The sequence below is a fragment of the Phoenix dactylifera genome, chromosome 7, assembly GCF_051530095.1.
Source record: "Phoenix dactylifera cultivar Ajwa chromosome 7, Ajwa_hap1_PhDact_Kaust_v1.1, whole genome shotgun sequence".
In the NCBI taxonomy this organism is placed as follows: Eukaryota; Viridiplantae; Streptophyta; class Magnoliopsida; order Arecales; family Arecaceae; genus Phoenix; species Phoenix dactylifera.
In genome coordinates, this window is record NC_143196.1 from 7,177,815 (window position 1) to 7,204,999 (window position 27,185).

The 27,185-nt window shown below is 38.2% G+C and overlaps 1 protein-coding gene and 2 non-coding genes across 4 annotated transcripts; all 3 read left to right on the top strand.

Moving 5' to 3' along the window:
* The first annotated feature begins 5 nt into the window (after positions 1-5).
* LOC149753127 (L10-interacting MYB domain-containing protein-like) lies at positions 6-26,608 on the top strand. Of its 2 annotated transcripts, none has more exons than XM_089924245.1 (7): positions 6-375; positions 661-749; positions 835-908; positions 992-1,042; positions 1,134-1,342; positions 25,417-25,781; positions 25,869-26,608. In XM_089924245.1, exons 1-7 carry the CDS (start codon positions 219-221, stop codon positions 26,499-26,501), a joined length of 1,578 nt encoding a protein of 525 aa, XP_089780371.1. In that variant the 5' UTR covers positions 6-218; the 3' UTR covers positions 26,502-26,608. The 2 variants fall into 2 exon arrangements, with proteins under 2 accessions (XP_089780371.1, XP_089780372.1); XM_089924246.1 differs by lacking the exon at positions 6-375 and adding an exon at positions 382-535.
* LOC120111252 (small nucleolar RNA R16) lies at positions 18,386-18,471 on the top strand. The gene has a single exon (XR_005512328.2). It is a non-coding gene; the product is annotated as a small nucleolar RNA R16 (small nucleolar RNA).
* On the top strand, positions 18,576-18,657 carry LOC120111253 (small nucleolar RNA R16). The gene has a single exon (XR_005512329.2). It is a non-coding gene; the product is annotated as a small nucleolar RNA R16 (small nucleolar RNA).
* Positions 26,609-27,185: the final 577 nt, after the last annotated feature.

Here is a 27,185-nt window from a genome sequence, read left to right on the forward strand (position 1 = left end):
GTAGGAGCTCTTAGTTTCTTCTACAGCTGATGGCTTGTTTTCTTATTGGATCTTGTTCTTTCTTCTATATATTGTTTATTGCTCTAGTACAGTCCTACTTCCTTTGTTCATCTCTCTTCATATTTTTAATGCTCTGTTTATATATAAAAACTCTTGCGTAGCTGTTGTTTATTTCCTATATATGTTTGTAAGTTTTTTGTGCTTATGTGTGATGTGGGATGGCTCTAACCATTTTGTTTTCTTTTAGAAAATTTTTCTATGATCATATAAAGACTCTGGTTTTGTGCATCAGGCATAGGTGGACTGGTAGGTATGAAGCCCATCTGTGGGACAATAGTTGCAAGAAGGAAGGCCAAACAAGGAAAGGAAGACAAGGTTTTTTTTTTCAAACAAACTATATCCACTACCATCTTATGATTTCAACTATCATATTCAGTCTATGGTACAAACTGACTATTTAATCATATTTGGTTTGCCATGTTCTTTCCTGGGAATGTCATGAATGAAATCTATGTTTCTTGTGCAGTTTACTTGGGTGAGCCCCCGCTCTCTTTATCTACCTCTTTTATCTATTTTAATCTTCTTCTTCTTCTTTAGGATATTCTTGTTGTCTCCAAGACATGAAAAATTTTACTCAGCTCTCTCTTCTCTGGATTCCAGGGGGGTATGACATGGAAGAGAAAGCTGCAAGAGCCTATGACTTGGCTGCCCTCAAATACTGGGGACCTTCCACACATATCAACTTCCCGGTATGATTGAATCAGTACAGGCTTTTAGTTACTGAAATTTAAACTCCTTTTTGCTGGAAACACGTCTGAAATCGTTTTCATTCAGTTGGAAGATTATCAACAAGAACTCGAGGAAATGAAGAACATGAGTCGACAAGAATATGTTGCTCATTTGAGAAGGTAAATGTTCTTTCCTTATGTTGTAGGCCACTTCCAATGCTTGGTGCTTGTAATATTTTATTTCATGTTCATCTCTGTTGCAGAAAAAGTAGTGGGTTCTCACGAGGAGCTTCTATGTACCGAGGCGTGACGAGGTTAGTCTTGCCGCTATTCATGATTAAACGACATCATTTTCTTATTTGTTCAAGAATTTTTTATACACTTGCTGCTTCTATTCATCTCCAGGCACCACCAGCATGGAAGATGGCAAGCTCGAATTGGGAGGGTTTCAGGAAACAAAGATCTTTATCTTGGAACCTTCAGTAAGTTTTTGAGGTTAGAAGTCCAACCGCTATGCTGCACCCAATCTAAGATGCTGAAATTTCAGAGGTCCTGTCGAAGAATGTGGTTACTGGCAATGACTCTGGTTTTGTGCATCAGGCATAGGTGGATTGGTAGGTATGAAGCCCATCTGTTCGGGAGTGATTTCTCTGAAAATTTTTTTTAAAAAAAAATAATATTCTAACGACGCTTTAAAGCGTCGTTAAAATCACGAAATTTTTTTTAAAAAAAATAATATTCTAACGACGCTTTAAAGCGTCGTTAAAATCACGAATTTTTTTTAAAAAAAATAATATTCTACGTCGTTAAAATCACGAAATTTTTTTAAAAAAAATAATATTCTAACGACGCTTTAAAGCGTCGTTAAAATCACATTTAACGACGCTTTAAAGCGTCGCTAAAAAGCGTCGCTAATTTCCGACGCTTTTGAAAGCGTCGGAAAATATTTTTCCCACTGTAGCATAGGCGACGCGTCGGGATGGTTTTTACCGACGCTTAAAAGCGTCGCTAAAGGCCAAAAAAAGCGTCGCTAATGCCCAATTTTGTTGTAGTGAATTAAATGCAGCGGAATGATAAGATGTTATCTTTCTTAAGCTCTAGACAATTGCAAGTAAAGCAGTGAAAAATTAAGCATGAGCAACTATACTATGGCTTTAAGGTGCAATTGATCTAAAATTAACTTATAGTTGTATGATCAATTTTTAACTATGTGAATGGTATGAATGGAGTGGAAGCTAAGCAGGCTCTAAACATGTTGGGAACCCTGGTGGTCGCATGCATATATTTTTTAAAAATTTTACAGCGGAAGTATAAATTAAACTATTTAATTCCTATACATGCTAGAGATCATATCTTTACAACAAAAATAGATCCAAGACTTTAAACATTTATCCTAAACAAGTAGATATGATTCTATATCTAACATGTAGTCATGCAGAATTTTAGCAACTTTCTAATCTTAATTTTTAATGAGATCAGATCTCATATCTTTTTGCTTTGAGAACTTTGATGATGCCTTGGTCACCTTGTATAGCCGCACACGCGTCCGTCCTCTACGGATAGTCCACGTGAAGCTCTAGGAAGATCCACAACTGCAGGAGTGCTAGCTCATGCAGAGGTGCTGCAGTGGCTGAACTTTTCTCCCTCGAAGCACTCAACTTTTGATTCTTCTTTGAGAGGATGAAGGATGGAGATGAAGGAGGAGAAGGAGGAGAGAAGATGGCTAGCTCTCATAATTTTTTCAGAATTTAGAACCCTTTCTAAAGACCATCTTATTTGCAAACCCGAGGCATGGGGGTCTTTTTATAGCCAAAAGACCCCCCACGCCTCACACCTCTTTTGATCAACGAATTTGGCTGATAAATTTTTTAAAAAATTTTGATGAATCGGCAGCTAAGAGATGAACAAATTCTCTTTTAATCTTGCGCCAAGAATCCCTAAAAATCAAAGAGTTTTTGCACCCCAAACATCAGCTGCACGCCACCCTGCTTGATGCATCAAGCAGTCCATACAAATTAGGGATTTGATTCCTATCATTTTAGGAAGATTTGAGGCGCCATATTTTTCTGGAAAATAGCCCCACGCCTCCTCTTTCCTCATGCCAAAAATTGGCCAAAAATAAAGAGGATAGGCACCATTACTTTTAGGGATAAGGATGAGGTATCTTTCTTCTCCAAGAAAGAAAGCTAGGATCCTAAATTTTAGAAATTCTTCTCCATAATAAATTCTGATTATTTGGACTCTTAAGCCTCATCAAATAAGGACTCTTAATTGACTTGAGTCAATCCCAATATAATTGGATCAAGTTCGATCAATTAGGTTATGCCCAATCGGCTCGGGTCGAACTCGATTGAATTAGGTCAAACCCTAATTTAGCCCAAATTGAATCTAATTCAATTTGGCTTAATTAAAGTCCAATAATTCAATCAAATTGAATTTATTAGTAATCCAATTACTAATTAACCCTCCAATAATTCAATAATTATTTTAATGCAACTTTTGCTTAGGATAATTTGTCAATCGAATTGACCAAATTACCCCTGAATGATTGTTAATCATCAATCAGCCATTTGATCAACCTAGAAACTTCTATGCGTGTGACCCCATAGGTTCGAACCTAAACCGGTAGCACAAGAATAACTTCTTCTACTAATCGAAATGACCATCTAGCAATGGTATCCGACGTCCGGATAGGCCAAATATATGCGAAGCAAATATTCTGAAACCCTGGACTATGGTTACTGTATAATTCATCCCTTTGATTCCTAATGCCAGGATGACTTCAGAGTTCTGTCAACTCTGTAATAAGTACATCCTCTATATGATCAACTTTAGAAATCCTGTGACTCCTCACAAGGATTACCCTGGCTAAGGTTTTGCTAAATTGAACACAAAGCATTATCTCTTGTTTCCAGGAGGGGTCAATTCCATCTTAACTCACGTACTGATTTCGCAAGTACTTGACTGCACCTAGTAACCTTCCGTCCCAGAATTAGAAATTCTGCTAGTCCGGTACCAAAGTACAATGAGTTACTTGTTAGTCACCGTGGTGATCTCAGGTTTGAGGGATACTTATACCCATATCCACTCGGAACATCTCTCGATAGTAGAGTGTTCCGAAATTGATCACGTTCAGTGAAATATACTCCTACACTTCACCTGTGCGACATATCAGTGTCTCCACACTCCTTAGTAAGAGGACAGCCAACATATATGTCTCACAACGACCTAATCTCGACAATGCTATCGTCCTATTAACAGCAAACCATTTGGTCGCGAACAAGTTTAAGGACTTGAAGATAAATCATTCTTTATTATAAAACAAGTCCTAAGGACTTCATCATATAAGAGTTCATTTGAAGATGTACAATGAAATGATGAACAATGCCAAATAACACTCTATTAATTTGTCAATTCATTTATAAAATTCAATCATCAGCACACTGACGATTGACTCTTAGGATACAATTTTCAATAACTTTCACTTAGCCTAAAGCCAATCGGCACAGTATCTAATTGATAGTTAACTTTAAAGACCACGCAATAGCACGTATCTGGTAGGATAGTGATTACGGATATCGATCCACAAGGATTGGGGTACAGTTATTTTTTTTAAAAAAAATATTTGAAAAAGAGAATTTGTGAAGACTATTGAACTAAATAATTTAATAGGAAATGCAATTAAAATGATATCAGTTGAGAGAACCTTGGGTAAGAAAATCACCACTAACAGAGGGACAAGGATTATTTGTATTTTAATTCGTTCTTGGATTAACATGCAAATTGGCTACAAGCCTTATAAGCATTCAAATAAAATTTCACAAAAGTAATTTAGGAACATCCATCTTTAGTTAGCATGAAATATCTATCCTAAACTAATGTGGCAGGACACTGCATCTTTTCTAAGCATGGATGATCTTATATTAACTTAGTGATCATGAAGAACAATTATATAAATATCATACTTAAAATCACAGAATCTAAATATGAGATGAAAAGATATTCATTATGATCAAAGAAGTTTATACAATTTCAAGAACAGAAGTAAATAAATACAAAAACCGTTGTCGCCTGTGTCAGGGCTTCATCCTGCCCTAGTGAAGAGATCAGCTTTCCATGGTGTCGTGGGTGATAGCAGCAGTGGAGAGTGCTTCAATTTGCATCATGATCGGCTTCTTCCCGTCCTCCCTCCTTCCTTCTGTGACTTCCATGGAAAACTCCCTCCCAGCACTTCATTATTTTTTTTCTATGGGAAGTCATTTCCAAAATACCCAAAGTATTCTCTCCCTCCTTTTACTTCTGTGGGAACTCCACCTGAGAAGAGATGCTCTCCATGGTAGAGGAGTCTTCTCCTTCTATAGCTTCACCAGACCCTCCCCCTGTTTCGTGGCTGTTCCAAATGGGAGGATCATGCGGAAGGATGAAGCTCACTTGTGGATGGAGTCGGATCGCGGAGTACTCGGACGTGTTATAGGTGCTGGCTTCGTTGGGATTTGGAGCTATCCGTGGATACTGGACTCAATCTGGAAGAAAGGAAGCTTGGGAACGGCTGGATCTGTGGACATGAAATGATCCGAAAGTTGTTGGGATTTTGCTGGCTTTGGAAGTTTGAATCATGGAACATCCGGATGCTAGAGACTTGGGAATTGGAAGTAATCCGTGGATGAAGGCTGATCTTGATCGTATCCCGAAATGGTTGCGGCTGCAGCTGGAAGAAGTCGATGCTGCTTCAACGCGGAGGAAGCCATGGATGTTGAGAGGATTTCGGAGGCTGGGAGGAGCTGGACACAGTGGACGATTGTTCCGCTAAGCAGGGGATTCATCCGTGGTCGATGGAGTTAATCGCGAACGGGATGAAGATGCAAGGGATTCTGAGAAGAGGATGGGTTGGTTCAGAAGATGGCTGGGACGTGATCCACGGAATGGGGAGGATGAAGCTGAAATGGAGACGTGAGAGGATCTCGGCTGATGGCTGGGAGGAATCCGTGGGTTTGTTCTGTTCTTTGGACACGGGAGGAGATAATCACGTGGAGGATCATACACTAGGAAGAAGACGAAATGAAGGAGCTTTGGATGCGAAACTGTGAACGACATGCAAACGGGATGGAGATACAATGGGAAGATGAACATGAGATGCTTGATTTTTGGAGAAGATAGACTCTGTTCTGGGATGCAGGGAATCCGGAAGAAGATTGTGAGAATCTTGGTTTGGGATGCAAGGGATGGCATTTGAGAAGAAATCTGGAAAGTTTGAACATGTGGAAAGACCTATTTTTGATGGATGAATCGTGTGAAGAAATTGGATGTGAATGGCTGAGATGTGATGCCGAGGAGTTAGGATGAATGGCTGAATCAGAATCTGAGAGGATCTAATTCGCGGGATGCATGTGATTTGGGTCCAGGGATTATCCTAAATGAGTTTGACTTGACCTGCATAGATTAGACTCGACCTGCATAGATTGGACTCGACCAATAAAATCAATCAAACTTGAATTACTTTTAGTAATTTATTAAAATGTAGTGATAAAGGGGAATGCATTTTCTTATGTTTAAATTTAAAATATGTGCGTAAAAATAATGATAAGTGCTATGAGTAGGAAGTTAATTTATGCATTATTTAGCACTTATCACTAATACCCATCTTCGATTTGTGTTCGTTGAACTCTTTGATGCCGAGGACTTTGGTAAATGGGTCAACCAGATTTTCTTTTATGTCAATCTTCTGAAAATCAATATTACCTCGTTCGACGATCTCACAAACCAGGTGGTAGCGACGTAGAATATGCTTGGTCTGCTGATGTGCTTTGGGTTCTCTTGCTTGAGCTATGGCTCCAGTGTTGTCACAAAATACAGGCACTGGACCATTAATGGAGAGTGTCACTCCAAGCTCGTTGATGAACTTCTACAACTATACAGCTTCCTTGGCGGCATCAGATGCTGCGATGTATTCTGCTTCACATGTAGAATCTGCTACTATATGCTGCTTGGAACTCTTTCAGCAGATGGCCTCACCTTTAAGATTAAAGATATATCCTGACACGCTCTTGCTATCATTTTGATCTGACTGAAAACTTAAATCAATATATCCCTCAAGTTTTAAGTCAGAATCACCGTAGACAAGCCACTAGTCTTTAGTATTTCTCAAAAACTTAAGGATGATTTTTACAACCTTCCAGTGGTTGCTACCTGGATCAGACTGGTATCTGCTCACTACTCCTAGTGAGTATGCCACGTCTGGTCTAGTACATGTCATGGCATACTTATAGATCCCACTGCCGAAGCATATGAAATTCTATTCATACTCTCTCTTTCTTGAGGGGTTGTCGGACAATCCCTCTTAGAGAGGTTAATTTCATGGCCCATCGGAAGATAGCCTTTTTTGGAATTAATCATACTGAACCTCTTCAGTATAGTATCAATGTATGTGGATTGGGATAATTCAAGCAATCTTCTAGATCTATCTCTATAGATCTTCATTCCTAGGATGTAAGATGCTTCTTCCAAATTCTTCATGGCAAATTGAGATGATAGCCAAACCTTTATTCCTTGTAATGCAGGAATGTCGTTCCCGATTAAAAGAATGTCATCCACATACAAAATAAGAAATATAATAACTGAACAATTTGCCCTTTTATAAATGCAAGGTTTCTCTTCATTCTTAATGAAGCCATATGTTTTGATTACCTTATCAAAGCGTATGTTCCAACTCTGTGAAGCTTGCTTTAATCCATAAATGAATTTTTGAAGCTTGCACACCTTAGACTCATCTGCAGATATAAAACCTTCAGGTTGTATCATATACACCTCCTCTTCTAAATCTCTATTTAGAAAAGCGGTCTTTACATCCATTTGTCAGATTTCATAATCTAAATGTGCTGCTATCGCAAGCACAATCCGAATGAAGTTGAGCATTGCCACGGAAGAAAACGTCTCGTCATAGTCAATACCATAACGTTGGTGATATTCCTTGGCAACCAGACGGGCTTTATAGGTCTCAACCTGACCGTCTGCTCCCCATTTTTTTTTGAAAATCCACTTACACCCTATGGGTTTAATCCTTTCGGATGGGTCAACTAATGTCCATACATCATTGACCTTCATGGATTCCATTTCGGATTGCATAGCTCCAAGCCATTTACCAGAGTCATACCTCTGCATTGCATCCATATAGGTGATCGGATCCTCATCATTTTCATCAAGTTCGATAGGATCTCCGTTCTGGACTAAGAAACCGTAGTATCTGTCTGATTGACGTGGTACTCTACCTGATCGTCTTAATGGTGCATCTAAAATAGGTTTTGGATTTGATCTAATCAATTCAGACTCAACTGGTTCAGTGGATGGTGTCGGGTCTTCTACATGTTGAACTTTTCTAAGCTCAACATTAGAGCTTCTACTTCCTTCTCCAAGGAATTTCTTCTCTAAGAATATAGCTCTATTGCTTACGAACAATTTTGTTCTTCAACAAGGTAGAAATAATATCCTTTAGTTTCTTTAGAATAACCGACAAAGAAATATTTGTCGGACTTGGATTCAAGTTTGTCTATTTTTAAACGTTTGACGTACACCGGACACCCCCAAATCCTAAGGTGAGAGAGCATCGGCTTACGTCCAGTCCACATCTTATGTGGTGTTTTATTTACCGACTTATTTGAAACCTTATTTAGAATGTAGCAGGCTGACTCAAGTGCATATCCCCAAAAGAATATGGGCAGACTCGTAAACTCCATCATGGATCGAACCATGTCTAATAGGGTTCGATTTCTCCTTTCTGATACATCGTTATACTGCAGTGTACCAGGAGGAGTCCATTGGGAAAGAATCTCATTCTCTCCCAGATATGTCAAAAACTCATTGGAAAGGTATTCACCCCCTCGATCTGATCGAAGGGTTTTAATACTCTTTTCAGTTTGTTTTTTTACTTCATTACGATACAATTTGAACATTTCAAATGCTTCAAATTTATGTCTCATTGAATAGACATAACCATACATCGAAAGATCGTCTGTAAACGTAATGAAATATGAATACCCACCTCTAGCATCTGTGCTCATTGGCCCACATACATCAGAATGTACAAGGGTCAATAAGTCACTGGCACGTTCACCTTTTTCGGTAAAAGATGATTTGGTCATCTTACCAAGAAGACATGACTCGCAGGTTGTCAATGATTCACAATCATTAACATTGAGGATTCCCTCTTTATTTAATCTGTTCATTCTGTTCTTTTTAATATGACCTAGCCTATGATGCCAAAGGTAGACATCTGTGACATTATCTATTCTAGGGCGCTTGCTTGACTTGTACATTACATTAACACGCTGTGATAATATGTAAATCCCATTACTCAATTGTCCATGCATTACAGTAACACCATTCATAACGATATTACAATAATTTCTTTTTATTGAAATCTCATAACCGTTCATGGCCTACAGAAATTACATTCAATAGAAAAGAAAGATAAAAGTGACAGTCACTTAAGACTATTATTTGAGAATTGAATACAAGTTTCAAAATTCCTAAAGCTAGAACTGGAACTGATCTTCCATCTCCAACAATTAAGAACCTTTCGCTTTCTTCAAATCTCTCACTGACCTGTAATCCCTACAACGAATTACAAATATTAAAAGAACTTCCGATATCCAATATCCAGGTCGAATTATCACAAATTGAGAAATTACAAGGTATTATTATATAAGTACCTTGATCTGCAACTGATTGCATCTTTTTCTTTGGCCTATTCGGATCAGGAGAGGCAATGTACTGAGGACAGATCCTTTTTCAATACCCTTGCTTCTTACAGTAGAAGCGCTCTGCCTTACTCTGATCAGCCTTCTTCTTCTTAGTATGACTTTGCTCAGCACGATGCACCTTTTTCTTTTGATTTTTGTTTTTCTTCTTCCCTTTCTTAAAGGGACCACGATCCTTGGACGAACCTCCCACTAAATTCACCGACCCTTTTAGGAGTTGGTGATCCTTCTCAAAAGTTTGTAGTAAATCCAACAATTGGTGATAATTTACTACAGGTTTCGTCATACGAAAGTTGGTGAGAAATGGGCAGTACGAACCAGGAAGAGAGTTCAGTATAGCATCTTTCCCCAATTGATCATGAAGGGAAAAACCGAGAGTGCTCAGACGCTCGATCAACTCAATCATGTACAATACATGATCAGTCACGGATGCCCCATCTTTCATTCGTGCGCTGAAAATAGCACAACTAGTCTTGTGCCTTTCAACGTCGTCGGGAGTGCCAAAAGATTCGTTCAACACTTGAACAGTTTCTTCGGGCTGGGCATTCTCGAACCGGCGACTGAACTCATCGCTTATTACAGCAAGCATAATGCATCCGATAGTGTTACGGTCACTGAGCCACTTCTGATAAGTTTCTCTGACCGCACCCCGTGCATTAGCAGCAGGCTGCTCAAGTGCTGGATTCGTTATCACATAAAGGATCCGTTCATACTCTAACACAATCTTAAGTTTCTTAAGCCAGTTGTTGAAATTGGGTCCAGTCAACTTGTCATTATCCAACAATGAACAAAGTGACAAACTAGTGGCCATTTCTGCATAAAAAGAAAATCGGCTATCAGTATATGAATTGACAATACCCTTAAGACTGTGACTTTAGTCCAAAGGTCCTTCCACTATTTTATACAAATTTATAGCCTCTACCTCAAATTCGAAGAATTACACTTAACTTTTTAGTGGGTACTAGAACCCAATAGATCGCATATGGACCCAAGTGTGGCTCGGCCAACCCATATGTACCTATTGGTAGGTACACTCAACTCATCATATATTGAATGATAATTCCAATGTCCGATAAGCACCAGGCGTGTGGCGCCTCCAATGATTATTGAAACATTGGATTCATTATCATCCAACTTAACGGAAGGCTATGACCTAGTTAGCCCCATAACTATTTCATTTTAGGAACCTAATAAATTTAGAGATTTTGATTTAATTGAGAATATATGAGAAGAACCAGTTAATCTAGATCCTCCCACTGACTTCATCAAGTCAGATTAATAAGAACTAGATTCAATCCGGTTAAGAAGACACCTAAATCAGTCATACTGATTTTTCTTAAGATATGGGTCAACTCGAATCATTAAGTGATCCAATCAAAATGTGATTGACCATGTCAGCCAAGTAAGTGAGATCGGTGGAAGGGATATGCCATTAACTCGACAAAGATGAATCAGTGCGAGTAGCTCCCAATTAAAAACCACCAGTCAAAACTGCCAAACTTACCTTAGACACCGATTGGTTAATCAATTTTGATTTGATTACTCAAATGACTCGGGCTCTACCTCTGAGCATCAATCAAGTTCCATCTTGGTCTAATCAAAGACATGCAATTGATCAATCAACAAGTATTGTATTTGACCTAGAGTTTTCTTGACCTAATCTAGTTACTATTTAATTAGATTTGATCAATTAACTCTAATTGGACCATGTTTGATTCTAACCCTAGGTCTAACCCAATCTTAAGAACTTGATTTGAGCTAAGCCAAATGCTCCATGAATTATGCAATGTCATTGAATTGAGTTACAATTCTAGATCTAGGTTTTCATATCACTTAATTCTCCATTAAGTGTAAGCTTATGAAAATTCAGATCATTGCATTATTCTTAATGACATAATAATTACAAAGTTTCAGTTCTTAAAACTTATTTTTCAGATCTGAGATTTGTAATTAATCATGTTTAAAATTTGGATTTAATTCATGTTTAAATCTTAGATGATTTATGTTCATATATCACATATACAAACTAATATGAATTAACTTAAACAACATACATCATATGCATTTATTTTCAGATTTGATTTGTCATACAAAATCAGAAAATAAATGAATCATAAATTTTATTTAGATATAATCTAAACAAGTTTATGATTTCAGATTTATTCATGTTCTTTATATTATATATACATCGACATGAATTTACCTAGATCTCATGCATCACATGCAACTAATTTTCAGATCTGATTAATCATGTAAAAACAGCAATTAAATCAATCATAAATCTCTTTTAAATCTGATCTAAACATATCTATGATTTTAGATTTAATTACAAAGATTAAAACTACTTTTAATCTTCGTTTTATGGTCATCTTCAAGGATTGAATAGCAAAAGAGGGTTATAAGCCCTTCTTTCTCCTATGACCAGATGGCCTGGTGATCATTCCAATCAGATTACTTGATTACTAGGATTAGAAAACTTGTTTCAGGCATAAATGTTTAAACTACTTTGAACCTATGACTCTGATACTACTGTTGGGAACCCTGGTGGTCGCATGCATATATTTTTTTAAAATTTTACAGCGGAAGCATGAATTAAACTATTTAATTTCTATACATGCTAGAGATCATATCTTTACAACAAAAATAGATCCAGGACTTTAAACATTTATTCTAAATAAGTAGGCATGATTTTATGTCTAACATGTAGTCATGCAGAATTTCAGCAACCTAGTTGATTTCTAATCTTAATTTTTAATGAGATCAGATCTCATACCTTTTTGCTTTGAGAACTTTGATGATACCTTGATCACCTTGTATAGCCGCACACGCGTCCGGCCTCTACGGATAGTCCACGCGAAGCTCTAGGAAGATCCATAACTGCAGGAGTGCTAGCTCATGCAGAGGTGCTGCAGTGACTGAACTTTTCTCCCTCGAAGCACTCAACTTTTGATTCTTCTTCGAGAGGATGAAGGATGGAGATGAAGCAGAAGAAGGAGTAGAGAAGGTGGCTGGCTCTCAGAATTTTTTCAGAATTTATAACCCTTTCTAAAGACCATCTTATTTGCAAACCCTAGGCATGGGGGTCTTTTTATAGCCAAAAGTAAAAAGACCCCCCACGCCTCACACCTCTTTTGGCCAACGAATTTGGCTGATAAAATTTCCAAAAAATTTTGGTAAATCGGAAGCTAAGAGATGAACAAATTCTATTTTAATCTTGTGCCAAGAATCCCTAAAAATCATAGGGTTTTTGCACCCCAAACTTCAGCTTAATGCCACCCTGCTTGATGCGTCATGCAGTCCCTACAAATTAGGGATTTGATTTCTATCTTTTTAGGAAGATTTGAGGTGCCATATTTTTCTGAAAAATAGCCCCACAGCCTCCTCTTTCCTCATGCCAAAAATTGACCAAAAATAAAGAGGATAGACACCATTGCTTTTAGGGATAAGGATGAGGTGTCTTTCATCTCCAAGAAAGAAAGCTAGGGTCCTAAATTTTAGGAATTCTTCTTCATAATAAATTTTGATTATTTGGACTCTTAATCCTCATAAAATAAGAACTTTTAATTGACTTGAGTCAATTTCAATCCAATTGGGTCAAGTCCGATCAATTAGGTTATGCCCAATCGGCTTGGGTCGAATCCGATCAAATTAGGTCAAACCCTAATTTAGCTCAAATTGAATCTAATTCAATTTGGCTTAATTAAAGTCCAATAATTCAATCAAATTGAATTTATTAGTAATCCAATTACTAATTAACCCTTCAATAATTCAATAATTATTTTAATGCAACTTTTGCTTAGGATAATTTGTCAATCGAATTAACCAAATTATCCCTGAATGATTCTTAATCATCAATCAGCCATTTGATCAATCTAGAAACTTCTATATGTGTGACTCCATAGGTTCGAACCTAAGTCGGTAGCACTAGAACAACTTATTTTACTAATCGAAATGATCATCTAGCAATGGTACCCGACGTCCGGATAGGCGGAATATATGTGAAGCAAATATTCTGGAATCCTGGACTATAATTACTGTATAATTCATCCCTTTGATTCCTAATGCCAGGATGACTTCAGAGTTTTGTCAATGTTATTGACCTAGTCAAAGTTTATCCAAACCGCCTTGCCTATATCTATAACTATTTTTGTTAGAAAATAGTTCACTTGATGTAAAACTGTCTCCTCATTGTGCTTCCATTCTAACCACATGCGGATTGCACGAAAAATTCCATTTTGTGCTTATCTTTTTATATAAGGCATCTATAAATTCTCCTTTTTAATATGGAGAGATTTAAATCCCATCGCTGACATAGTATCAGAATCACGACTAATCCGATTTTGCTCCTATGGCTCTTTTGCGTCTATTCCTTTCTTTTTTCTCCTCAATATATATTCTCATTCTTTGTTGTTTTTGCAATTCTACATGTTTTGCTACTTTTATAGACTACTACATCTGCTTCTCGTGCTCTGCCGTGAGTTCGACTTCTTATCCAAAATAGTGCATCAGCTTCTTTGACTAGATAGATAATGTTGGAACTCCATTGCTTGTCCTACTTATACTAGAATTTATTTCTAGTTTGTATTTATTTCTTGTTCTAATTTTCTAGTTGGAATAGTTTGTCTTTTAGTGCTGTTCTATTTTAGTTAAGTTGAGCCTTAGGCAAAATATTCTTGAGTTTGTTTTTTAGTTGAAGTGGGATAGTGATGTTTTCGAGATCTAATGGGAGATGGTGACGTAGTTGAGGGAGAGTTTAGTGAGATGTCTTTTGTGGTAAGGAAGAGGTTATGAGATCCAAGGCTTGAGGGTCCTTTGCAAGAGTAGCCAAACTCATTGTTTCGGCATTTATTTCTTTTTGAATAAATTTATTTTTTCACTCTATAATTTTTTTTTACTATTGCTGCTTATTTTTTTAGTAATTTTTTCAGATCTTAGGCCGGCATGGCCAACCTACTCCGGATAGCATACTGTTCTATATGGTATCAATAGAAAGAATATGATTTTTTTGAATAAACCAACATGCTTTACACATGCCAATAAAAACCCATATCTGGCTTTAAGCCTGTGTCCATGCCTATTGCTACAAGCTCCCATTTGGCCCTCTATGATGGTGATCCTATAGGTAATCCTATTCGATATTGTAGCACTGTCATAGTACTTTAGTATCTTACGTTAACGCAACGTAACAATATCTTTTCTGTTAATCATATCTATCAATTTATGTATTGCCCTACTACTCTTCACTGAAAAGCTATAAAACATATTCGCCGTTACTTGAAACACGCTATTCACCATGAACTCTTGACCGCTAAGTCTTCTTTCTTACAACTTCATTCCTTTCATCCCAATTGGGCTAGGAACCCAAATGATCGTCACTCTATCAGTGGATTTTCTATGTTTCTTGGTCCTAATCTCATTTTTTGGATTGCCAAGAAATAACACATTATTGCTCGCTCTAATGTTGAATCTAAATACAAAAGGTTAGTCAATGCTACCACCGATCTCATCTAGATCCATCATTTGCTTCCTTAACTTGGTGTCTACTGCCATGATTCGCTATTTCTCTGGTGTGACAATCTTAGTGCCATATTTCTCACCGCTAATCCAACATTCCATGCCTGCAACAAGCATATGAAGATTGATTTTCACTTTGTTCATGAATGTGTGGCTTGCTGACAATTTCGAATTTGTTTCATTTCCAATGCAGATTAGGTTGCTGATATTTTTACATAGGGTCTCTCCGCTTAACGCTTCACTTTTCTTCGATCCAAGCTCCTGGTTCATGAGTTGGCCCATTGACTTGCAAGAGCGTATTAACCTAGTCAAAGTTTATCCCAACAGCGTGTCCCATGCTTGCAACTTTTTTTTGTTGTGAAAAAGCTTACTTATTGTAAACTATCTGGTCATTGTGTTTTCATTTTAACCACATGTAGATTGCACGAGCAATTTCATTTTGTACTTATCTTTTTATATAAGCATCTACAAACTCTCTTTCAATATGGAGAGACTCAAGTCCCATCGTTGTGCAATGTTTTAAAAACTAGACCAATCGGGTTGAACCGGTAGAATTGTCAACCGATTGGCATCTGGCCTAGATAACCACCTAAATCTGGATTGTCATAAAAATCGGTGCATTTTATAATATTTGTTTTAGACCGCCATTGAACCAACGGCTTGTTCAAATCATTTGGGTTCAAGTGAATCAGCCAGTTTCAAACCGAATAAAACTTTATCATATTAGGTAATTAGCATTTGATTGAATACTTTCTGTTTGTCACTTCTCTTTGCCTCTTTCCTCTTTGAACAAGACTCTTCTCTCTAGCGTCGACATGAATTTTTGAATGGTTGATGGTAAGCAACAAGAACCTTGCTTCAATAAACATCACACCTTGAACTAAGGCTTGAACCCACTCTCTTATCCTCTCTTCTCCCTCACTTTCTCTTCCCATCCCCCTTTTCCTTGGTAGATCCTCAAGGATGGCCGATGGCAAGTAGCCACTCCCTTGCTTTCTCTCTTTCTCTCCCTTCATCGTGCTCACCTTGAACCTTAGTGATAGGCAAAAGATAGCAGCAACAGAACCCTCTCTTTTCCTCTTCCCTCGCCTTACTCACCCTCGCCAAACCTTGTGGTATGTCGGCAGGCATCAACAAGTAGGTCTTGCTTGCTCTCTCCTCTCTCTCAGCCCCTCTTACTCCACCATGCTTACTAGATCATGGTAGCAGGCCAACAATCACCAATAATTTGTCCCTTCTCTCCCCCTTTTTCTTTCTCTCTCTCCCTCCCCCCACCTGTCCTTCCTTCTCCTTCCCCACTAGCCACCCTAACTCTCCTCTCAGCCTCCAGCCCCACACAATCAGGGTAGTAACAACCTGATAACTGTAACGATGCAGTCCGCTATCCCTCTTCCCACTCTTTATTTTCAAAGTTTCTCACATCAAAATGAAAGTCTAATTCTCACACTCCCAATGCCCTCCTCTTCCCGAACTCCCTTGCCAATGACGGTGGTAGCGTCATCTCCCACCACTCTTCGCCGCAAGAGGCCTCCCCTCCTTACTCTCATACCTTCTGTCATCAAATGCCAAAAGCCTCTTCCCTCTACTTCCTACTAATCTTCTGTTTGATATTTTGCAATAGGACTGCAGTTTTATGGTGTTTCACTGAACATTATGGTTTGCCTAAAAAGGTCCAATTTTACTCTATAAGAGATTGAGAAGAAGAGGAATCCTAAAACTTTTAGAGTCTATGAGTTGTCTATGAGCAACTAAGTATTTCTAAAAATGACACTAACAAATTCTAATTTATGTAAGACAAGTTTTATGAAAAACTTGAGAAGGTTCCCTTTTACATTACATGAAATATCAATTTTCCAAAATTCATTTGTTAAACAACCTAAAACTATTTCAACAAAGCATGCATATTTTATTTCATATTTTTCTAAAAAATCTATATATATTTATGATTTTAATATTTTACATATAAGTAATTAATAATTAATATATTAGATGGAATGGGTTGACTTAGATTGATCCAACGGTTGATTTAATGATCCTTGACCAAACTTTTTTTCCAAGTTACTGGTCGATCCAATTTTTAAAGTAGTGTGTCAAATATAATAAAAAATATCATAAATGGCTCGAATTGAGTCTTTATTTTTTTTATTAAGACAGTTAACATAAACATATCAATTTTATTCGTCAAGCAATATATGCTGCAGAGACAGAATGATATCTACAGAAAGGCAAAACTAGCTTCCCAATATGTGCAGTGTATGATCTTGTCTCATAAGTAACTAGACGGAGCCTTCTTGAATGATTTTTCTTGTAACTATTTTTATTCACAATGTCTTATCCTATTATTTTTAAGCTTCATATATCGCTAACAATACAATTACCAATTATTTATTTTACAATTTAAAAATTATTTTGCTTGAAATATTTTAGTATAGGTTATTTAGAAGTGTAAAACTTTTTAAAAAATAAAATAAAAAGCTAAACTAAAACCAACCCTACCCAACAAAATTTGGAAATTAAAAAAAAAATCAAAATTGACTTCTGCCCAAGGGGAGAAGGATCATGTGCGCCTTTGGGTGTCGATAAGGCAATACAATCTGGCCCGTTTTGAGCCCAAAAATTTGGAGCATCATACTACAGCCCAGTACTTCTGGTCTTCAGAATGCGGCTGGATACCCTTGCATCGAAACCCTTGTTCGTGTTTTAGGGCTCAAAGGGGGAAGCCCTTTTTAAACCCCTGCCGGACGTTGCAGCCTCCCATTCCTCTCCCTCTCGTTCTTCCTGTGGCTCTTTTTCTTCATCAAAAATCTCTATTCTTCTTTTGTGTATCTATTTCTCTTTCTTCTTCTTCTTCTCCTTCTAATCTTTTGAACTCTCGATGATGAGATTCGAAGCAGACGGGCGGTCAGAAACTGATGCCATGTTGAATGTCTGCAATCTCTGCCTTCCTTGTTTCAAGGAACGCATCTGAGAGATCGGTATTTCCTTATTGTTTCTCTTAACTTATCTTATTTAATTTCATATAAAGTGTTTGTTGATATGGTATGATGAAGATGCCGAAAATTTTCTATGTCTGGACATCTGAGATCTATTTTGTGTCTTTGATTAAATACGCATCTACTGAGCTATCGACTGACCCCACTTTTTAATCTTGTGATAGTTTTTTTTTTTTTTTTTTGGTTATATAAGCTTTGTAGCAAAGGAATTGCACCACTTACTCTCTTCTCAGATGGTTTATTCTTTGTCTGGGGAGATATAACGGGTGCAGAGAGCTAAATGGTTGGCTTACCAGCCCAATGCATAAGACTCGGTTGCTTTGGTGTCAAATGGTCCACTCGAAATTCCTATTTTTTGCAGCAAAAAATTCATGTATTAAGAACAAAAATTTGTTAAGTTGGCAAGTGATGTGATTGTGAAATCTTATCCTACACACCGAAATGTTGTGTGGACTAAAACTCCGCTTATTAGCTGATGCCCCTCTTCTTACTACTGCACTCTTGAGTCATGTTTTCATTAGTTTTACTCGATATGCTAACATTTTTACAAGATTGCAAGCTTTGAAATTTGTTTAGAATTCTGGAGGAATGGCAATTGATGCAATTATCTTATCCTACACACTGAAGTGGTTGTGTGGATTTACACTCCGCTTATTATCTGATGCCATACATGATTGTCCATTTGGACTATTGGATCAAAAGTTCTCTTCTATATTTGTTTTTGCAACGGATTATTCTTTTTTTTTTTTAATTTTTATCGATTTTAGCCTTGTCTTGTTCATTCTCTTGAGTCTTGTTGAGTGTTGCAGAACTGTGTTTCTCCAGAAACAGTCTCCGATGATTAAATTGTTCATTAATGCAGACTTGCGGTTTAGTTATTAGTTGATAAGCATCTCTTGGTTGGCAGATCCTAGCCGCAAGAAAAGGTCCTTTCTCTGCTAAAGATAGAGAGAGATTTGAAGAAAAATTAGTTAGCAGATACCTCTTAGCATCATTTCTACTCTCCTTGTTTAACTATCTAAATTAGACACTGCGACTCTCTCCTTTCTCTGCTAAGGCTTTGGTTCTTGAAGTCTTTCTTGAGGTACCTTGGGGGGACTATGGAGCTCGACCCTGAGGTTGAGGTTGTGTCGCCAATGAGATCGGCTCCTCCGGAAGGGGTTGTCCTCACCCAACCTTCTGCTACCGCTATATCTCCACGCTGGTCTCCCCCCAAGGCTCGTGGCTTGGCTTGGTCAAGTCCGAGCTTGTTAGCTTCCGAGTAGGGCCCTTCAACTCCTGCTCGCTCCTCTAAGACCTACTTTCCAGGATGGTCAATCCAAGAGTCCAATTCAGCTTTGACGACCCTTGGGAGACCTTGTAGAACGTGACCGATGCCTTCAATAAGGGCTTCAACAAATGCTGAGCTCGAGCTCAATGGCTCGTCTCGAGGATGGACTACTACAGCCTCGACGACGACGTCGTCGGCAAAGGCGAGGGCGGGGAAGGCCGCGAAGAAGGCGGGGCTAACAGCAACGGCAACAATAGCTATGGAGATGGCGACGACCTTGAGGAGGGTGAGATCGGCGGTGGCGATGGCAACCTTGGCAGCGGCGAAGGTTGGGAAGGCGAGGAGTGAAATCCTGCCTTTCCATCTTTTTTGTTTTTTCTTCTTTTTGCTTAGGTAAACAAAGCTTAATGTACTCTCTTTTTCGACTTTTGTTGAGATAAGTGTAAAAACTCAAAATTAATGAAAGTAAAGAATTTTTTTAAAGAACATGACTTCAGTTTTTGTTCTTGTTGTTTGTTTTCTTTACTTGAGTTTAGGTCATCGCCCCAAGTTTCGATCTTTTCTTGTAGCTCTTTTTGCTCGCCTTCTAATAAGGTAAATATATATACCAAAAGACAATAAAAGTAAAGAAAATTTTCAAAGTCCCTGACTATCCTTACTTGTTCATTTCTTGGTTTTAGTTCGGGTTGTTGCACTGAACTCTTTCCCTTACGTTTAATTTCATCTAGGAAGGAGCGGTGTAGAGCTCAGCTTCTCAGTCAATCTTCCTGGAGTTCGGCTCCCAAGAAATTGGGAGTTAACTCAGCTTGAGGAGGTCCCAGGTCGGCTCAGATTGTCTCCTCTATTGATATTCTCCGGACTTATGTTTCAAAGGAATTCTGAGTGAGCTCGGCTTGAGGAGGTTTCAGGTCGGCCTGGATTGTCTTTTTTGTTGGTCATACCTGGAGTCTTGCTTTAGAGGGATTCCGAGTGAGCTCGGCTTGAGGACGTCCCAGGTCATCCTGGGGTGTCTCCTTTATTGGTCATTTCTAGAGTCTTGCTCCAGAGGGATTCTGAGTGAGTTCGGCTTCAAGAGGTCCCAGGTCAGCCAAGGGTGTCCCCTTTGTTGGTCATCTATGGAGTTTTGCTCTGGAGAGATTCTGAGTGAGCTTGACTTGAGAAGGTCCTAGGTTGGCTTAGGGTGTCTCTTTTGTTGGTCATATATGGAGCAAGAGAGAGATTCTAAATGAACTCGGCTTGAGGAGGTCCTTGGTCGGCATGGGTTGTCTCCTTTGTTGTTCATCTCTAGACTATGGTCCTAGAGAAATTTCGAGTGGGCTCGGTTGAAAAAAGTTCCGAGTCAGCTCCGGGTGGCCCCTTAGTTGTTCATCTCTGGACTATGAGCCTAGAAGAATTTTGAATAGGCTCGGTCTTAAGAAGGCCCCTGGCGTCCCTGGGGTGTCTCCTTTGGTGGGGCTTAAGCATTCCCGGGGTGTCCCAAGTCGAGTACAGTTGCAATAGTCATCCGATTTCAAAGACAAAGAGAATAAGTGGATTTTTATTAGAAATAAGCTTAGACTACAATGAACCTTACTGATAATAGATGTAAAGGTTGTCGAGTTCGAAGTCTATGGGATCAGAATGCTGTTGAGCTGCTCTAGTCTATACGCTCCCGATCGCATAGCTTCGGCTATTCAGTATGGGTCTTCCCAATTTGGGCTCAACTTTTCAAGCTCTCCTGGTTGGAACGCTTCAGTCTTTCTTAAGACGAGATCACTAGGTTGGAATAGCTTGCCTTTGAGCCTTGAGTTGTAGTACTGAGCTGTTTTTTGCCGGTACACCGCCACATGGATTTGAGCTCATTCTCTAGTTTCTTCCAATATGTCGAGGTTGACCCGGAGCTGATCTAAATTTGTCTAGTCGTCAAAACTTTCTATCCGAAACGATGAAAGTCTGATCTCAAGTGTGATTATTGCCTTTGTTCCAATGGCAAGGTTAAAGGGCATCTCCCTAGTATGAACTTGAGACGTTGTTCGATATGCCAACAAAACATTGTAGAGCTCTTCAGCCCATAACCCTTTCGCTCGATCCAGCCTCACCTTTAGTTCCTGTAGGGTTGTTCGGTTAGTCACTTCGGCCTCTCCATTAAACTGGGGGTGCGCCACCAAAGTAAATCGGTGGTTGATTCCGAGCTCGGTACATTACTTTTTGAATTTAGCATTGTCGAACCAACGCCCGTTATCTGTGATGATTGCCCAGGTGAGCCCGAACCTGCAAATAATGGTCTGCCAGATGAAGTCTCGTGCTTTCACCTAGGTAGTCCGAGCCACTAGTTCAGCTTCTGCCTATTTGGTGAAGTAGTCTACCGTTACAAAGAGGAACTTGTGCTGCCCAATTGCCACCAAAAAAAGTTTAAGGATGTTGGTCCCCCATTGCGCGAACAGGCAAGGGGCGTTGATCGGCGTCAGTGGCACCGCTGGTCATTGTTGGGTATTTGAATGGCGTTGACATTGGTCACACCACTTGATGAACTGACCACGTCCTTTCGCAAGATCGGCCAATAGTATTCCTGCCCTCTTAACAGTTCAACTTCTGCCCATTTGAGTTGGCCATGAGTTGATAGTGGTGTTTGTGATTGGATTTGTCGTACTTGTGAATAGATTTGGACTTTTAGCTTGGTAAGGTTGTTAGCTTAAATGGGGGAAGTATGTAAGGATCTATGCGATCATGTATTTACTCTCTCATCGGCTATGCATTTGGTAAATTTTGAATATTTATATGGGGCCAAAGAACCAAATAATATATTTCGACTAGCTTTTTTGAGTAAGGACCTGTGCTGTTACAGCATTTCAAGGGCAAAGATACAAAAAACTTTGGTGGATTGTAACTTTTTGTGGTACAATAAAAATTGCATCCAGTGCCTTTCAAAAACACAATCTAGTTTCAAAGTTTCTTCTAACTTGTTATAGAGGATTATGTTAAAAGCATCATGAACTCCCAAGATATTAATTAAATAATTCTAACTAATGATCATATTGGTTCATGTTAGTTAGGTTGAGCCTTAGGTTCAATAGACAATCAAACTACAATGGGAAGACTCTTGGATGTCAGCTTTTTTTAATTCAACTTTTGTAAGGGGATAGTAATGTGAGGCTTTTTGTTGAGGAAAATTTCTTGTGTGAGGTGTATTAGAGGGAATCTATATTTTGGTTTTCAAATATTTTCTTTGAATAAAAAATTCTTTCTCCTCTCTCTAATATTTTTTATATTTTTCTTCTATTGTTGTTGGTTCATTTAATTTATCCTTGTTTTGGATCTAGGACCAACATGTCGATTTATATCAAAAAGTATGCAATTCTATATGGTATTAGAGCTATATCCTTTATGACTAGTGATTCGTATATTCGTAGCTCGATATAGTTAAAGAGCTTCTAGTAGTTCACTATACATCAATGTTAGTGTGTACTATCATGTCTCTCATTAGGATCGAAAAATTGAATAGCACGAATTATATCTATTAAAAGTCTTGCATCAAGTATTATATGATTGAGGAAGATTTTTAGGAGATCATGAACAGGAAGACAGTGTGATACAACTAGAAACTCTTAGCAGAGAAAGTGGATATCTTCTCCAAATCAATGTGGACAAAAATAATGATCAGCATATTCAAGATTTAGAGGAGCCAAAAAAAGTATTGAATATTCTTACAGCTATGCACTTAGGCCCTGTTTGGGGGAGCTTTTGGAGGGCCAAAAAGCACTTTCTGGCCCTCCAAAAGTACTTTTAGGGAAAAAAGTGTATTTGGTAAAATTTCCAAGAAGCTGTTTCAGCTTTTGCGGGAAGCTGAAAACAGCTTTTTGGCAGAAGCTCCAATTTGGAGCTTTTGGGAGGAAGCTGTTTCAGCTTTTTCGGAAAGCTCTATTTTTGACAAAAATGCCCACATTAAAATATAATAATTACATAGCTTGCCCCTTTATAAACCTAAAAAATCTGCTTGAGCCAAGAACCCTAGCCGTCAGACTCCTTTCCGTAAGAGAAGGTATTTTTTTTTCAATTTTTGTATGCATCCCTTGAACTACATTTTAGAATAAAAAAAATTTAATCCTTCTCTGCACCTTCCAAAATCAATGTATTGTTTTTTTTTTTTTTTAATCATCAACCTCGCGGCCAGTCCTCCTCGAGCATGGACCACGAAGAACCACCCCTGGACCACGGCATCGCGGTCCAGGCTGTAGCCGCGACACCGTGGACCGCAGCATTGCGGTCCACGATGCCTCCTCTCTCGCGGTCCACGGGTGACCATGATCGCATGTTACAGAGGGAGGATCTCTCTCTGTTACAGAGAGATCCTCGGTCCATGCTCAAGCCGCGACACCGTGGACCGCACCACCACGGTCCACGGTGCCTCCCCTTACAGAGAGAGAGGATCTCTCTCTGTTACAGAGAGAGAGGATCTCTCTCTGTTACAGAGAGAGAGGATCTCTCTCTATAACACAGAGAGATCCTCTCTCTGTACGCTTAATGATCTCGCGGTCCACGGTGGACCGCGAGATCCTCTCTCTGTTGCAGGGAGGGAGTTCTGGTGGACGGCGAGCTCTTTTCCCTCTCTGTTACAAAGGGAGAGAGAGAGAACAGAGAGAGAAATCTCTGTTACAGAGAGAGAGATTTTCCTCTGTGGTTCGGGTGGACCAAATTTTTCCTCTCTCTTCGGGTGGACCAAGTTTTTCCTCTCTCTGTTACAGAGAGAAAGATAGATTTGTATTTAGAATTTTAATGGAGTTTGATAATATTATTGTTGCCTTCTAACTTATGATTGGATCATTTTCTGTCAGGTACTATCACCTAGTGGCTCAGAAATTTGCAATCTCCATTGCACTTTGAAGCTTTAAGAAGTAAGAATACTCCTTTTTATTCTTAATTAGCCAAAATATTTTATGCTTATACTTTTGACTTAAAGTCCAAATTACTACTTACATTGTCATTCTTCAACAAAATTCACTGCTAGTGATTCCAAGAATGGACATTTGATGAATATTGAAGCATGTTTTAATTAAAAGATCTTACACCTTATTGTCATTTTAGTGGTGCATACTATTGTTACTAATACTTCCAATATTGCCAAGAAGATATTGGGTACTCAACATCGTATTTGGCTAATATTGGGAACTTGACAATGTAATATGTTTTGGCCTGAGCGTAGTTAGTGCAAGCAACAAAGTGCAGTTAGGCACAGGTTTATAGTGCAGTTAGGCACAGGTTTTCTAATTTAGTGAAATAGTTTACTGATGCCATCCCTCTCATTCATCTCGATCGTAATTACGAGACATGCCCCCTGGACCTTATTAATCTGACAAATAATGTGCATACAACGTAACCATTACATGATTCAAACTTTAGTCTTCATGATCCGAGCATTGGGAATTTCCAAACAATCTCACAATTTTTTTAAGAGAAATCTCGGTGCGCTATTACTTTTATTCCTTTAGAAATAATCAATTTTCATATTTATTACAGAATCATATGAGCATGTTCTGAGAGCTAAAAGGAAAGAACCTGTAGGTGCTAATGGATTTACAATATAAAATCGAGATACTGGAGATAAATAAGGTAATAAATGTTCCTATTAATCTGATCTTATTTCCAATAGAAAGAGAGTCCTACAAGATCTGGAAGTTGAAATTTAAAAAGAAAGGAGATCATGGTACGTAGGCAAATTTTTCCTGAGATCATGGCAAAAATGCTGCTACCTAGGTAGGAATGGGAAGAGTAAGTTTATACATGGTAATGGCAATTTCTTTATTTAGTATCATAATAGCCATCCATCAAATCCTTGATTCTATCAAATAATTGACATTCATTAGACATAGAGTTCTATTAAGAAGACTAGCTTGACCAAATACAGAGAAAGTATACAATAAAGAGTACATGGGTCTTCTAAGACTAGCCTAAAAATGGTCAAGAACATAGACGAAACCAGTAAAGCCTGAGATCCATTTAAGAACTGTGCAAGCTGGTGAAAATGCTTATAGTTCTATCAAATAATTGCCTCTTATTGCATGCCTTGTCTAATATCTCATTGTTTTTCTAATATGCTTTACAAGGTGTTTTATTCATATGGTTGAAATCATGACTTATGATTGACAAAATGTTTCATGTCTTTGTTGTTGCATTGTAAGAAGAACAAATGTCTAAGAAGAGCCAACATACCCTTGCTGGTCCATCAACCCAAGATGAGAAGAAGAGGAAGGCCATTTGGAATGAAAAATTGATAGAGGAGTTTATCGATATATGTATTAGTAAAGTTGAAGCTGGTAATCGCCCAGGAACACATTTCAATAGGTTAGGGTGGGCCAATATAATTAAGAAATTCAATGAGAAGACTGGAAATCAATATGACTACAAAAAATTTAAAAATAAGTGGGATAACCTGAAAGCAAATTGGAGCATTTGGATGAAATTGGTGGGAAAGGAAACAGGACTTGGATGGGATCCTGTTAGAAATACAATAGATGCACCAGATGCATGGTGGGAAAAAAAATTGCAGGTACACGTGCCACTAGTTTAATATTTGTAAGATTTTTTATACTAACCTATAAACTACTATTGACAACTATATATTGTTAACTTGCAGGAGATTCCTGATGCAGCTAAGTTTCGAGAACGTGGTCTACAACATGCAATAAAATTGGATAGGTTATTTAGAGGTACTAGTGCCACTGGGGAGGGGGCCTGGGCACCAGCTTTACTGGTGCAGGAGGATGTTGAGGACACAATTGAAGTATATGAGAGGTTGGATGGGGTTAATAATGATACATTTGAGGGCTTAGGTGACTCAGATGAGGACCATCATATGATTGCATATAAAATTGATGATGTTCCCACTGATAATTTTAATGTTAACCTTACTCTTGCATCTGATGCTATCCAAGAGAGAGGAAAGAAAAGAGTTAGCTCTACTTTGCATGATAAGAAATGCAAGAAGGTTGGGGGTGCTGCACAACTATCTCAGCAATTGAGTCGTCTTATTGATGCAGTGGAGAAGAAAAGTACAGTGCCATCCAAGATGATTGATAAACCTGGACGTAGTATCGATGAGGTGATGGACGTAGTGCATATGATGCCTGAGATGGTAGCACAACCTGAACTGCTTTTGATTGCTGCTGAGGTGCTCCTTAAAAGAGAACATCGAGAGATGTTTATGGCACTCCGAGATACCAATCTTCGAATTGAATGGCTCAAGCGAATGTCAAACTTACATAAGTAGTTGTTGACGTACTATTATGGCAATATGTTTTGTAGTTTTAATTATGAACTTCTATTATAGAATGATGATGGACTATATGTATTTGTGGTATCTCTTGGATAATGTATCGTGGATTGTATTGATTTTATGGATATTATAGATGTTATGATTTTGTGATATAATATGTATTTGCATTATATGTTTATATATCATTTGTTTTATTTGCTACAGATGTTTTATTTTTTGCATAATATGTTTTCTACAGGTATGGGCAGCATTGACAATAGTTCTGAGGAGAATTATTCTAGTGAAGATGAGATAGTTGATGATGATAATTATAATATTCTACTAACTGCAACTGTTGGTATGGTTACTGAATATTACACAAAATATATTGAAAAGGAGCCTTGTAGGACCTCTTATCAAACCGGATACAAGTTTGTATCAGAAATTTTAGATGGCAATCCATATAGATGCCAACAACAATTTCGAATGGAAAAACATGTATTTATTAATCTGTGCATGGAATTGAAAATCAAATATGGTTTAAAGGCTTCTAGATATATTCCTGTTGAGGAGCTGGTGTCTATGTTTTTGATGATTCTAGGACATGGGTTTGGGAATAGGATGGTTCAAGAAAGATTTCAACATTCCGGAGAAACAGTTAGTAGATATTTCACCCATGTTTTAAATGCTGTTTTAAGG

What these genes read in the sequence shown, in the direction of transcription:
- LOC149753127 (XM_089924245.1), top strand. Translation starts at nt 219, where the DNA reads ATGGCTCTAACCATTTTGTTTTCTTTTAGAAAATTTTTCTATGATCAT. An exon ending in ATGTACCGAGGCGTGACGAG is followed by an intron (nt 1,043 to 1,133) that starts GTTAGTCTTGCC and finishes ATTCATCTCCAG; the next exon opens with GCACCACCAGCATGGAAGAT. An exon ending in GGTGGGAAAAAAAATTGCAG is followed by an intron (nt 25,782 to 25,868) that starts GTACACGTGCCA and finishes GTTAACTTGCAG; the next exon opens with GAGATTCCTGATGCAGCTAA.